Below are 14,452 nucleotides of genomic sequence, written 5' to 3' on the forward strand. Positions count from 1 at the left end.
AATTACAAGACAATATTTGGTCCCAGAAGAGACCCTTTTAGAATTTTTTAAGGCATCTGATGGTTATCACTAGGTCTCTCTAAGCTGAAAAGCATAAACAACTTCACGTACATCAGCTCAAGTCTTTTTGTTATTGTTTTTATTGAACCTCCAAAGGTCTCCTAGGGTGTATAATTTATACTTCCTCCTTTCTAGTACACCCACACAGCAGGAGAGTTTAGAAATGGTGCAGCTACAAGAATTCCCAGATACAGTGCCATCCAAGCCAGTGAATTCCCTTAGGGACCCAGATCATCAGGGCATTTATTCAGAAGAATTCCTGTATTAATCCAGCAGCTGCCATTATTCCACGGCAAGTATCGTTATATGGACATTAGCTCTGAGTATTTTGAGAAGAAACCACTTTGCTAGCTCCAGCAAGTATTATCGGTAGGAAACCTCACATGATATCACATCCCAAATATCTCAGAGGCACCAGGGGAAAAAATGCAACTGTCTAATTAAGTGCTGTTTGTAGGACAGGGCACTTGGGCAGTATGAACCTCCTAGTCTGAATCAAGTGCAACACAGCTTGCTTGAAGAGCTTTTGAGCTAATGATTATGATGTCTATCCAGAAACAAAATAAATTAGGTTAGGCTTAAAAGTAATCAACATCAGAAATGTAAAAATTTCCTTATTAGGTGGTGAGATGGAAAGATCTTTGACCAGATGCCCAACCCTGAAATTCCTGACCCTCTTTTCCTGTGGTAAAGAGAAGATAAATATGTAGAGAAATCACTTTGACAGTTGTACCCTATGGGGTTCTGTTCTGAAAGCTTGGCTGTTGAACTCTCAGACATGAATATCTGGGCTGGATCAGAGTGAGCCAGCGGAGCTTATTTTGCAGAGGAGGGGTCCATATGTCACACAAACGATCCCCCCTTTATTCCAGGGCTCTAATATTATTTTGGTCCTTGACAGCAACTCTGTGGAGGGACTGGCTCCTGGAAAAATGCATAAAAAAAAAAACCAATTTGCCCTAATTTAGATTTTTTTTTCACTTAAATTAAGTTTTACCCTCAATGCTATGGCTGTGCCTTTGGTCTCAGATATTCCAACACCTTCCATGAGCAATCGTGTGAAAGAGGAAAGCATGGAGCATCTCCCTCCAAAATTAGTAACTGTAGCCACTACCATTGCCAGGTAAAACTGTAGTGGCATGCCCATCACACAAGTGTGCATTAAATGTGACCTGATCAATTAATATGCTTGTTAATTACCCATCCAACACACATGGAACATGGGACTGCCAAAGGGCTAAAGAATAAAACAGATTGACCACTGAAGGTGATGATTGCAGAATCATTTGATTTTAAAATTAGAAGAAACCTTAGGTAGGACTAGTTGAACTATCTCACTTTAGAGACAAGGAAACAAAGATGACCCAAAGAGGCCAAACAAGTTGTCCAAAGCTTGACATTTGAGTAGTGGCACAGCTGGAATGGGAAACCAGACATTCTCACTTCTGTTCTGTACTGCACTTGGTACTGACTCTGAAACTCCACTTTGTTACACTGATTGTGACTAATTGTGTTAACATGTGTGCCTCCCTCCACTAGACCGTGTGCTCTTTAAGGGAATATCCCATATTCATCACCAGCTCCTAGCAGAGTCAGTGGCATAAAATAGGATCACAATGAATGTTTGTTGAAAAAAAATGAATAAATGGGTGAATATGTGAGACCTGTCTTTTCTCATCATGTGCAAATAGATGCTGTAATTTTTAGTGATCTCTACTAGTGCTTGGTCAGCCTAGTAATGAAGAAGGATAGAGAGGATTGGAAGGTAGAAAAAGTAGAAGGAAAAGGCAAGAAGAAGGGGAAAAATACAATTCAGCAGGAATAATAACTGGAAAAGATCAGTACATAGATAAAATTTCTAGTTTCGATTTGGGAGCTTTTAGTCAAGACTCTATTCTTCTGATCTCTCCCAATTTTCCAATGACTTTTTAAGCAGATGATGCTTTAAGCAGGTCCCATCATCGCTGTTCCTCCTCAGACCCCAGAATGCAGGATTGACTGCAGGTTCCATTCTCTTCTAAGCCAGCTTGCTCTTTTGTGTCTTCCCCTCGCTGTGCTGTGTCTTCCCACCCATTTGGCACCTGCCTCTAACCCATGCTGCTGCTAGTGTTCCTATCACAGAGGAGAGTGCATGTAACTGAATGGGATCCTGTTTCCGGAATGTTTTCCATTTAGAAGACACACCGGGAGATACAAAGGAAGTCAATTTACATAGCGGCATTTCAGATTCAGTGACAAATAGGCAGAGGGGGTGGATATAAATGCTCTGGGTCTGTTTCTCCTTCCAAATCAACCAAAGTCGATGAAAATAAATCCAGTTAAAAATCCAGTTATCAACCCTCACCGTGCGTCTGAAATGCTTGCCTGTTTTAAGTGATTTGATACCAAGCGGTGCCTGTTTAAAAAAAAGGAATCAGGGCTTCCCTGGTGGCGCAGTGGTTGAGAATCTGCCTGCTAATGCAGGGGACGCGGGTTCTAAGCCCTGGTCTGGGAGGATCCCACATGCCGCGGAGCGGCTAGGCCCGTGAGCCACAACTACTGAGCCTGCGCGTCTGGAGCCTGTGCTCCGCGACAAGAGAGGCCGCGATAGTGAGAGGCCCGCGCACCGCGATGAAGACTGGCCCCGGCTTGCCACAACTAGAGAAAGCCCTCGCACACAAGCGAAGACCCAACACAGCAAAAATAAATTAATTAATAAACTCCTACCCCCAACATCTTCTTTAAAATAAATAAATAAAATTTTAAAAAGGAATCAAAGGATTCAGGGTCCTAATTGTAGCACACTGATGGCTTGACCCTGGAGAACTGCAGCAAGGATATTGGACATCAGTGGGAACAACTACTGGCTAGAGTGCTGTACCAGTGGTGAAGTGTTGGTTTGGAGGAGAAGAGCCGGCCATGTTCTAGTTTACCAAGACATCTAGATGGAAGATAGGAAACATAGTCTTTTTAAGACAGTGGTGCTACTCAGTTGCCAAGCAACCTGGGTGACCCAGATGCCCCTGCGGGGAAAGTTTTAAGCGGATAGGCCATCATGTGTATTGGATGGATTGGGTTGTCTTGGCTAAAGACAAATATGGAGATCAAATATTCCCTTGAACCATTTGGAACTTAACAGAATCCTCCAATCAGGACTTATCTAATTACTCTCCCCCTTCAGTCACTGTACTTCCCACCTCTTCCTTAAACATACCAAGCACACTCCTCATATTTGTGAGATGGAACACTTCCTGGGACACTCTTCTCTCATTCGGTCTGTTGAGCAAGGGGCATCTGTGGCTTATCACCAGGAGTAGAAGTCCAAACACTTCTGCCCACTGTATCTTGGTATTGGAGTCACAAAAGAAAACACAACACAGTCAAGCACTGGATGGAAAAATGCTATCCTCACACAGAGAAGAGATAGAGCAAGGTCAGCTCTAATAGTGGGCATCGGCTCCCCACAGGCAGCAGGTCCCTCCCAGCAGCTGACACAGACTCTTGGCCTGCATGCAACCCTCTTGTGCCACAGAACAAAAGACCCCATCCCCTTTTTAAAGAAGATGGCTATAGCAGTGAGGTTAGCCACGTGCCATACGACACTTAAGCAAATGCGTGCACCTTGACTGTGAAACAGAGAAAGATATTCACACACAGGGTGATAAGTCCAGCACAGGCTGTGAGAACTCCTTGGTAAGGAAGTGTTCCGGGCCCAAGGCCCACTCTTATGTGACCAAGAGGGCGTTGAAAGGCTACCCACGTGAGGCTGCCTTTCCAGTACGGCTTACACGGTTTCTTCCCATTCACCCTCTCCCACCCCGTTTTTCCCAGATCTTTGCTTCTGTTATCAAAACGTCCTTCCCTGATCAACCTTTATAATATAGTCACCTCCAGATCCAATCCTCTGGCCTGCAGGAAGACAAAAGCCTTGGTTTTTGTGATAATTACTGCATCCACGGCACCTACAACGGTGAGGGGCACAGGGTAGGTGTGGTGTTCAATAACAGCGTATTAAAGAGACTGGTATGATAGGTCTTACAAAGGAAAAGTCTTGTCTCATGACGCCAGGAAAACAGTGAAGGAAAACTTTTCAGATGCTTTCACAGACCAAGTCATTCACCTGCACTGCATCCAATTTTCACTTAGCAAGCCTCAGAGAAAGTGACATGTCCAGGTAAGTAAGATAACACCATTATCACTCAGCTCCCATCAGGGCTCCAAGCAACTTTAGAAAACCTGTCCTCTGATATAGAGTACTAATTTGTGTCTTACGGGAAATCAACTAAATTATTTTTCACCTGAAGGGAGCAGGGTTATTTGACTCCAGATATTCACCATTTGGCTTCTCTTCCATACAACATAGCTTCTAGGCTTAAGGTACTAAGAGTGAGAGCATGCCTATAAATTATTCAGAGATAATTTGAAATAAGTGTGTATCTTTGACAGATTGTCAAGTTTCCTTATGTTTTTTCCTGATAACAAGGGCTATGTTTTTGATAAAATGTTGCCCGTTTCTCATCACACTTTGCTGTTGCTCTGTGTATGTCTTCTGTGTTGTTTTGTTTTGTTTGTCATTGTTTGTTTCTGTTCCGCCTACAGAGTCCAGTCTGGCTCTTATCTCAGCACGGGTTGGTTTACCTTCATTCTGGCCATGGATGCCTGTTATGGCATTCACGTCTACGGGATGATAAATGACACCTATTGCAAGTAAGATCACAGGAAATTATTTTTATGCATCTCCAATTCTGATATGTTGTCAAAATATCACAATTCACTTTAATATCATAAATCTGAGAAACAGATAAAGCAACAATTATTTCCCAGCATTCTTTGCTGACATGACATTTTATTGTCAGTGCATCAAGTTGTGACTTTTACGGATGATAAAAAAAAGAAAAATATTTACCACAGTCTAATGTCAAATGTCAGAAGGAACATTTTTCCCTTAGTCTGAGGCATATCAGGGACTTGTGGCTTGGAAATACAGAACAAGTTCAGTGGTTATTTAATTTGCAAAGCAGGTTTGTCATTTCTGCTGCTCTAATGGTTGATAGATGGCTGTCTACTCAATGGTTGTATTTGATCTTGAAGGACAAAATGTCCTGAAGCCTCAGAGAAGCTGATACCTTAATGAGAATTCCTGGAAATTATATTTCACTACTAAGTGAGTAATCTGTCAGATCCTTATTTAAAATGGGTATGTTTATCCACAGTATATTCCTGCTGGTGGGATAGTTTCTAAGTAGATAATGAAACAAACGCTCCATGCTTCATGAAGGTAATGAAATATATTTCCCTACCAATGATGGGCACAATATAATTCAGAGAGCGTTTTAATCATATTGTCAAAATGGTAACTAAGCCACAATCTTCATAATCAAATATCTCTACTCTAACTATAAGCATAACGGAGCGCAGATGAACCAAATATCTTACTCTGAAAAATCACTAAGCTTCTTCAAGCTCTGCAAGAGCAATCAGGTTATCCAAAGTTTGTTTCCATTATACACCATTTCCTCCTTCAAAGGGTAGCTATATTTTTGCATGTAATTGGTGTGATACATAAATTTTATTTGATTTATTAAGGCACTAAGGATCTGGTATGTCTTCCTAAAAGCTTTTATGTATAATAGCTTTTAAGTGAGTTCATGGGCAAGAATCATGCATGGGTTTGCAAGTAAATGCATTTACTGGGCACATAATGGAGTCTTGTAAATGAATACTTCATTCTTCATCTCAGTCTTTCTCTCCTTTTCTTTATTTCTTTTCTAGGACAGAAGGGTATAGAAAAGTCCCCTACCATTACTATGAACAAGGAAGAGACGAATGTGATGAATATTTTCTCCATGAACATGCCCCATATGGGGGGCATAGGTTTATCACTGAAAAGAAAGTGTTTGCTAAATGGGCCAAGAAACACAGGATAATATTTACACACCCAAACTGGACAGTGTCTTGATGTTGGCTTTTCTGACCTTGCCACATCACTTGACATGATCATGATACTGCAACTGTGATGCTAATGATGCTGATGCTGGTGATGATAAAGGCAACAACAATGATGATCAAGTTTCTGTACATTCTCAGATACGGACGGTGATTCTGCCAGTAATTTGAACTCGGGATTTCGTGGAGGGTAGTCGTGCTCATTACGTTCTTTCTGAAGGGTCAACATTTCATACTGCACTTTATAATCTAACTGGAATTGAAATAAAGGCCAGTAACATGACAAGAGTGACCTAAGAAATGGGAAGATTATCCTTCAAGATAGTTGCCCAGGATTCTTGGACAGTGAGTAATTTCCAAAAGCCCTGGGATTTGGTCTCATGAGGCAAGGTTATTGACTCTGCTGTCTGTTGAACCTGAGCAGTTCCGCCATCTTGAAGAATGGTTGATTGTCAAACACTGACCCAAGAAATGCTTTCTGGGTACAAGGGTCTTGCCACAATAACTAGTTGGCCTGGGGGCAGGAAAGGAATCTCTTCCTGACTTACCATCTTCCTACAGTACCTCCTACAGCTAAAGCCTCAGGCCATTTCCTAATTCACAAGGAAGATATGGACATCCTACCCACCGGGATTACTTGACTATCTCAAACACTTCATTCAAAATGGGCTAACTAGCAAATCTTTTTGAATTTCTACTCTCATCACTCCATTCTTACTACCCCCCAAAATATAACTAAACATATTACTAGAATGATCTGTATTAATGTTTAGTTATTTTTGGTTGAGTGCTAAATATTTGAGAAAGCTATTCAACAAGTAAGATACCAACACTGTAGTAACATAGACTGTGAAAACATTCTTAAAACATAACCAAAAGGGTTTACTAACTCTGCTTCAACATCCAACAACACAAAATTTTATGCTTTTTAAAATCATGAAACAGGGAAAGCAAAGCATATTTTTACATCAATTTGTATCCTACCATACTTCATAATATATATTTGTATATACAAATTTCTATTTTATAGGCCCAAGATGTGTCTCTCCACACATTTCATTATCATTGCCAAGTGCCAACTGTTAGACATGGAGAGGAAATGATTCCTTGTATTTAATCTGACCAGAGCTTTTGCCTTCTTGGGGTTTATTTTCCCCAAACTGTATCAGTTGCTATACCATAATAACAATAATAATTACCTTGATGTCTAAAGTGCTTTGTCATGTAGAGTCCTTTCACATATGCTGTCCCATGTGATGCCCGTGACCACCCCGTCAGGCTATTGCCTATGCATTCTGACATATTAGCAGATGATCTCTAATTTGTTAATTGCTACTATATATTCCAGATTGCTCCCCTTCCTAATATTTGTATAGAATAGAGTTTATGTAGACTAGTAACCAATTGATTTCAGTGCCAAATACAATGTATTATATCAGGATTATGCAAAAATATCCCAAGGATGTCCCTGGCCATAAACTAGGAATCCTGTGAACAAAAGTACTTTTGATTATTTTTTTTTCGTGGCTCTATTTAGGTGGGGAAAAGATGAGGTAGCAGAGAAAACAGGAAGAAATAAAGGTAAAGAAATACAGTTTCTCGTCCCCATCTTAAGATTACTTTGTTCTCCATATATTCATTGCTCATTAAATATTAGAGGGTTGATTTGCTGAGAGAGTAGCTGAGAGACCAAAAACATCCTTACCAATGATTCAAAAGACAAAAGCTGGGCTTAACTTACAGCCTGTTTTGGAGGCTGGAAGTGATGATGCATTTCACCTTGGGAGCCCTTTCCAGGTCTCTACCAGTGCTAAGTCCCATGATAGGCTACCTTTAAAATGGTCCATCTTGGACAAAAACCTCTTTCCTGCTCTTTTCTACCATTTTAATACCTCAATATTCACATCCATAAAAATGACCAAGTGCCACTTACATTGCTGGAACTATTATTGTTGTCATTCTTTTGTTGCTTCCTTATGTGATTTTCAGTTCTACGTATGCTAGTTTTTGTGAGCTAATGATGGATAGAAATGCCCACTCAAAGGAAAATAAACAGATGAAAATGTCAAAATTGTAATACAGACTGTTTTTCCCCCCTGTTGTGATACAGAAGTTCCACTTTTAAATAAAAAGGAAGCTTGGTTATCAGAGTGTTTCAGGGAATGACATAATGTAATTTATTTAGTTTCCTGGTAAATGGAGGACCAACCCTATTTGTTTTAGCCCTTACTAATGAGAAACTTTGGAAAACATCCTTGCTCTCCTACTTCACTGTCGCGCTCTCTGATGGAGACTTTTATAGAGCCCTGCATCCCTCACTCTATGACAGTAGGTGTGTGTAGAATAGGCAGTGATTCCTTTGGAGTGGTAAGGGGCACCTCCCCTTCCCTCCCTTTCCTTTTTTTCCTTAACTAAACCCCAACTCTACACTTTTTATTGTTGTCTCTTATCTCTTTTTTTCTAAAATTGAGAAACAAAAACCAGATTATTCCTAACATGGAGACCTAATTGAATGACTCCCAGTGTCATCATCATTTTGATAGAGTCACATGACTTATTTTTCTCTGCATTCTTAACGTTCTCTGCTTCCATTTCCTGTTCTTCTTTATCCTCAGCTTCCTAATGTGGAAATATAAAGTGGAAATTTAAAGTCTAATTTCTCCCATGTTGAGAAATTTTCCATCTAAGATTTACTGATTGAGAAGAGAATGGTAAAGGAGCAATTCAAGGAGAGACCTTTGTAGTGCAAATTTCTGGTCCATTTTCTAGCAACTGAAAGAGATTTCATCCAGCACCTAAACATTGGAAAATTTAACTCATTCATCACCGATATGTATACATCCCAGAAGTTAAGTAATATCTGTGAAAAATAAAAATATTTCAATAGCGTCCAAGGCTCTAGGCAAATGGAGTGTGGAAAATGGCCACAATTTTCTGAAATCAACATAAAAATATGCAAGCTAAAGATAATAAAGTAAACATTATTTTTAATTCTGCAGAATCCTTGATAAAAAGCAAGAAAATTTTAAAGGGGTTTTAAAATGAATGTTTGCATCCTTTCTAAGTTAGCCTAGTGATAAGTACTAATTATTTATATTGTTATGATGGTAATGTGAATTAGAAAACTTTTAGAATATATGATTTTACATTGTTATCAAACCTATCAAAGAAAAAGCAATTTGGGAGGACATTTGTTTGTATGCACATAGAGTCCCTGTGTGTGTGTATGTGTGTGTGTGTATAAAGATATACATGTAATCCTATATTTCTCACTGATGTGTATAAATCACAGAAAATCTGTTTTAGACTTTATCTGAAATTTGTGGGGTTACATTTTGAATCCTGAATAAGAAAGAAAATCCAGATTAAATGTTCTGATTGCTAAGAGCACATAAAATCATATTCAGTGGCTGGACAAAAGAATAAAGCTAGAGAAGCTGCTAAATCTAGAACTGAGGACACAATTAGATGCCACAGTTGTCACAAATCAGACCTGGAAGTATAGCAATCTGTATCATAGCCTCTGCTGATTGCAGCTCAGCTAAAGTCACATCGAAAAACAGCGCATCAAGCTCCATTTGCACTGATGTGAGTGAACATTGGTCCCCCTATTCAAAGAAGCCTGTCTTTACTGTAAGCAAACTCAGATTTGCATGATTTTTATTATATGGCTAGAGAACTGTGACCACTGTGGAAAAGAGAAAATTATATAAGGAGATTGCTCTTTGAGGATTTGGAATGAATCAGCTGATGTGGGAGCAAGAGTCTGAACTGGGAACTTTGCTGACCTCTCCAGAAGTATAAAGCCACTAGAAGAGAATCACTCATTACTTCCTCAGGAAAAAAACAACACTAAAGTACTTCAACTGGTGCTGTTAATTGGATGTTAATTATAAGCTCAGTTTAATTTCAATAAGTGAGAAAATATAATCAGATGGCTCACCTTTTTTTTTAAACAGCATACCCATCTAGTGTTTAATGTGGCATGTCAAATGCAAAGAACAAACTCTGTTGTCCAGTGTCAGTTGTTTGCATGTCTGAGCACAATAAATGATTTATAGTCCCAGGGCCAAGAGGGAAAAATGCTTTTCTCTTAACTGTAGTTTTAAGAGGCAAGACCTCATCATTTTAATAGTTTACATAGATCCCATGACTGAAGGAGCCAGTGCTAGCCTTTGTAAATTGTCTTGACTTGTAAAACTGCAAGGGACTTTAGTGACCAAACAATCCAGCTCCTGCATCTTGGAGTTCAGGAAATTGACCGATAGAGGTGAAGTGACTTGCCGGTGGCTATAAAACAGACTAATGGAAGTACTGAGACTTAAATTCTTATCTCATGTCTCCTTTTTTAATACTTTTTCCACTGCGTTGTTCGTTTTAGCACAGAAGAGTGGCTGGAAAATGCATAAGTAACTCATTGGAAGAGTCTTCCTGGAAACCAAGAGCTCCAATTAATGTTGATTCTACTCACGATCTGAGAAATGTCTATACTAAAGTATAGAAATATTTGCATAATTGAAGTAATATCTCAGTAATTGTTGATATGCTCTATCATCTGTGTTTGTTGCTTATACTGGGCCATGTTCGATTACCACAACATTCTAGGATTCGTTTAAAGTATGTAAAGGTCAGTTTCTTCTTTTGTTATTGAGGATGAGGAAGCCACTGATAGTCCTAAGAGCTGTTGAGTATGAAGGTGGCCTGGTGTAACTGGCAGGTCCTGTTGTTGAATTATCCCCAGAGCCTAACTGCCCTTGTCCTGGAACCAATTCAGCTGCCTGGGTTAGTGAAATAATTCATCTGTACTGGTAGGTGAAATGTTACCTTTGGTATCGTGCTCATGTTTGTACTACACATGATTTTGAGCCCACATACTCTCTGGAAGGTAAATCAAATGCCCCACAAGACTCAATCACCATGAAGATTGAAAGGGCTTTTTCTTTACAGCCCATTCATGTGATACTGTTAGGAGAATTTTGAAATATATGCACTAGGTTCTGAAAAGGCTCCTGTGGCTCAGAGATAGCATATTGTCCTGTTCCTTGTTTTTGCTGAAGCTTATAGAAACCACTAGAGTAAAGTTCCATGTAAATTGCTAAGGCATCAAATCAGAACTGTCCTTGGGCATTGTAACATTGCAGAAAATGTCATTTTTTTTTTTTAGTTCTCTACTTTTTTTTTTTTCTTTTCAGAATAGGCACTATTTGTTTATGGAGTAAAAAGCTCCTCTTTCTCCACAGATATGTCTCCTTTTGTTCCTGCCTTGGAGACTTCAGAAAAATAGAAGTTCACTTTCATAAAAATGAAGAACATCTTGACAAGTAAAATAACCAACTGCTAAATTCATATATTTGCCTACATAGTGAGCAGCTTCTTCTAAGAAACTCCAAAGGGACCAAAAGCAGGGCATTTCATGGTTCCTTGTTACCTAACCTACAAAGCACTCATTTCCCTGTGTTTAACTTTGTTGTCATTGCTACTGAGTAAAACCCATTTCTATTACATACACTATAGTTTATGCTTCACTCATTTTTCCAAATTCACACAACTTTTGCTGTAGTCTTTCATTGAGTTTAAAAACCTGTAATCTTCATCTATTTATAGAAGAAACTGTAAATGCACAGTTGTGAATTTGGTGAGGTTTTATTTTCCTCTGGCATCATATTGCTTTATTTATAGGCATCATGTCTCAGAATAAAGCTTACTAAGTGGCAATGGACTACTGGTATATTTCAGTTTGGTTTACTTTTACAACAAGACAAATGAGGAGAGGTGAACAAAGCCAGAGAGTATATGTCATTGAAGGGGAAAAAAAAAAGTTGGGCGGCAGTGGGGTGGGGAGAGAGAGAGATTCAATATATATTCAATATCCAAGGCAGAAAGATGTCTAGGATACTACCGCAGATAATGGCAAGAGAAAATGTTGGTCAGCCTCCAGAATTTGCTTTGTCTACATTAACTATCTGATGTAGATTTCTAGATCTGTTGTAGATCTGATGTAGAGCTGATGTGTGCTGAAGTAGATTTCCTATCTTGCTGTGTCAGACCTGTTAGCAAAGTTGGGTTAGTACATAAGCTGCTTGAAATAGAGAAGTCTTCGTTCTTTTCTCCCTCACTCTTTCATTACTTCCTTCCTTTCCTCCTTTCACTCTTCCCATTCTCCCTTATTTTCTTCTAGAAAACTCAGCATGCTTGCAGTTGAACATCATACATGGATAGTTTCTCATTTTACAAATTAGCTTACAGTTCTCTACCAAACTCTGTAAGAGACCCTTATTTGGATATGATCTTAAAATGAGAGTGTTTCTGGTAATTAAGTAATAATAACCTATGCTTATGTGTCAGGTTTATTAAAGGGCTGTTATACCTCATTCAGTCACCTCAAATACTCTATGAGGTATGTAATGTTACTATCATCATTTCACATATGAGAAAACTGAATCACAGAGAATTTAAGTAACTTGTTCAAGCTTGGCCAGCTAGGGATAGAATGAGGTTTTGAACCCAGGCAATTTGACCTAGAATCAAAACCTGGTTGCAATAGGCTAATAGATGTAACCAAAACCCCCCACCCCCAAATTTCAGTGGCTTAACAAAATAAGGTTTGTTTCTCTCTAAAACATGGGTCCCCTATAGATGCTCCTCTCTAACCAGCTTGTCTCCAAGGATGACTCAGAGACACAGGCTCCTTCCATCATGTGGCTTTGCCCTCCACAGCATCCTTAGAGACCTCCCTATGTAGCCTGCTAATAGGGAAAGCATGGGGAATTTGTTTTTTCAGGCAAGTCCCGAAATGGTGTACATAATTCCACCCACATTCTACTGGCCAGGCTCAGTCGTGTGACCTGGCAGTGTTGTCTGTGTGCCCAAGAGGAAAACAAACAGGGCTTGATGAACTTTTAGCAGTCTCTGCCATAATATTCTTAGTCATGATGATATATAGCCTCAAAAAAAAAATCACTCAGTTTTGTGCAGCTATATGGATGACTCATTTATGTTCATAATCCTTATCAAGAACACAAGAAAAAAAACACTTTACGTGGATGTCAGTACCCCCACCTCAACAAAATAAACTAGGGAGCAAAATGCTGTTTTAGATCTTATTATGGCAAGAGAGGATATGATTTCCTTTACCAGAGAAGATGAGACGAGAAACTAGTAAGAAACGCTTCTAAGCATTTACCAACAGTAGACTTTGAATGTCTTAATGATCTGTGGTTAAAGTAATACAGACTGATCCTTGCCTCTGATCATCCCATCTTCTTTGGGTACCTATTTCCTTTGCAAAGATTAGCCTCCCTTTTCAATTTTCCTTTGGTCTTCAGGTCTATGCAGTGCTGCAATGATATTTTAAAGTAAAAAAAAAAAAAAAAAGAAACTGCTAGTTCTCATATTTTAAAATGACAAATATCTCTTTCATACCCTCCTCCCTTTCTCTATTCACACTGGCATATGAACTTGTTCAAGGAAAAAGGTCCAAATAGGCCATAAGTGTTGTCCATTACCAAAACAGCACACGGTGTATTCTCATGGAGAGAAGCCCCTCATACTCTCTCCTGACATTCCTCTTCCCTTCCCAATACTTTCTATTCTTTGATATTATTTTCTGTAAGATATCTAGAAATCCTTTACTCCTAACAGCAATTGTATTTCACATCCTAGAGTTCTTTCTTATTTAATAGGAAACTGCTGTTTTGGGGAAAAAATGCTTTGCATGTTAGCATATAAATTTTCTTAGTCTGTCTATTGAGACAGATTAGTTGAGACTCTAAAAACAAAATAATTAGAGAAGAGAACCTGCCAGTGTTTACTTTCTTCCAGGTCAACGTGAAATCCCTTTTAAGGACAAGAAACTATAGCTCCTGGTTGGTAAATGACAAAGGTTTCAATTTCTAACAGTTGTTACTGGTGATAAGAATATCTTAAGTTGCTTTGCAAGGATAAAATGAGGTTCTCACTATCCCTCATCCTATGGCTAAAATTCTTGAATAATACAAGTATGCAGTGTATACCAGGAGCATCTTACACCATGCAGTGTTAAGAGTTCTTGAATCTAACATTGGTAAAACTTTTCAAATATACTGTTTTCTATGCTTATGAAATCACTCAAAAATCTATATAACCTTCCAAAATTATTTTCCTCCAAATGCTGAACTTCTCCAGAAGTAAAACACCTACAATGAAATTAACTTAGAATGGTCTTCCATCTTCAGTGGCAGTTTTAACTTCAAATTAAAATGGCTTGTCCAACATATCTTTTGGTGATGCTGGTTATAATGTTTCATCTCTAGTAAAAAAAGGGCATAGTCTACAATCTTTGATGGATAAAAGGGTATTAATGTTGGATGAGGACATTATTACCATGCAAATACAACTGTGGATCATGTAGAGCTGTGGGCGGTTGTTCAATATGAAACAATAGAAGAAGCAAAAAAAAAAAGAAAGCATTCAGCAGCCCAACATATGG

At 38.9% G+C, this 14,452-nt stretch overlaps 1 protein-coding gene and 1 long non-coding RNA gene across 5 annotated transcripts in view; both read left to right on the forward strand.

Annotated features, from left to right (window-relative positions):
- ST6GALNAC3 (ST6 N-acetylgalactosaminide alpha-2,6-sialyltransferase 3) overlaps nucleotides 1-8,116 on the forward strand; it is a 565,989-nt gene extending 557,873 nt beyond the window's left edge. For 2 of the 4 annotated variants that reach the window (XM_024734656.1, XM_024734654.1), the window contains 2 exons: nucleotides 4,639-4,746; nucleotides 5,253-5,299. In XM_024734656.1, the coding sequence (XP_024590424.1) occupies nucleotides 4,639-4,727 (89 nt within the window). In that variant the 3' untranslated portion in view covers nucleotides 4,728-4,746; nucleotides 5,253-5,299. Of the gene's footprint in view, nucleotides 1-4,638; nucleotides 4,747-5,252; nucleotides 5,300-5,811 lie in introns of those variants that run through there. The other 2 variants (XM_024734653.1, XM_024734655.1) reach the window with 2 other exon arrangements.
- Nucleotides 8,117-10,032: 1,916 nt separating this feature from the next.
- LOC112392782 (uncharacterized) lies at nucleotides 10,033-11,493 on the forward strand. The gene is made up of 2 exons (XR_003001749.1): nucleotides 10,033-10,480; nucleotides 11,226-11,493. It is a non-coding gene; the product is annotated as an uncharacterized LOC112392782 (long non-coding RNA).
- Nucleotides 11,494-14,452: the final 2,959 nt, after the last annotated feature.

The sequence above is a fragment of the Neophocaena asiaeorientalis genome, unplaced genomic scaffold (genome assembly GCF_003031525.2).
Source record: "Neophocaena asiaeorientalis asiaeorientalis breed wild unplaced genomic scaffold, Neophocaena_asiaeorientalis_V1.1 scaffold15, whole genome shotgun sequence".
NCBI lineage: Eukaryota > Metazoa > Chordata > Mammalia > Artiodactyla > Phocoenidae > Neophocaena > Neophocaena asiaeorientalis.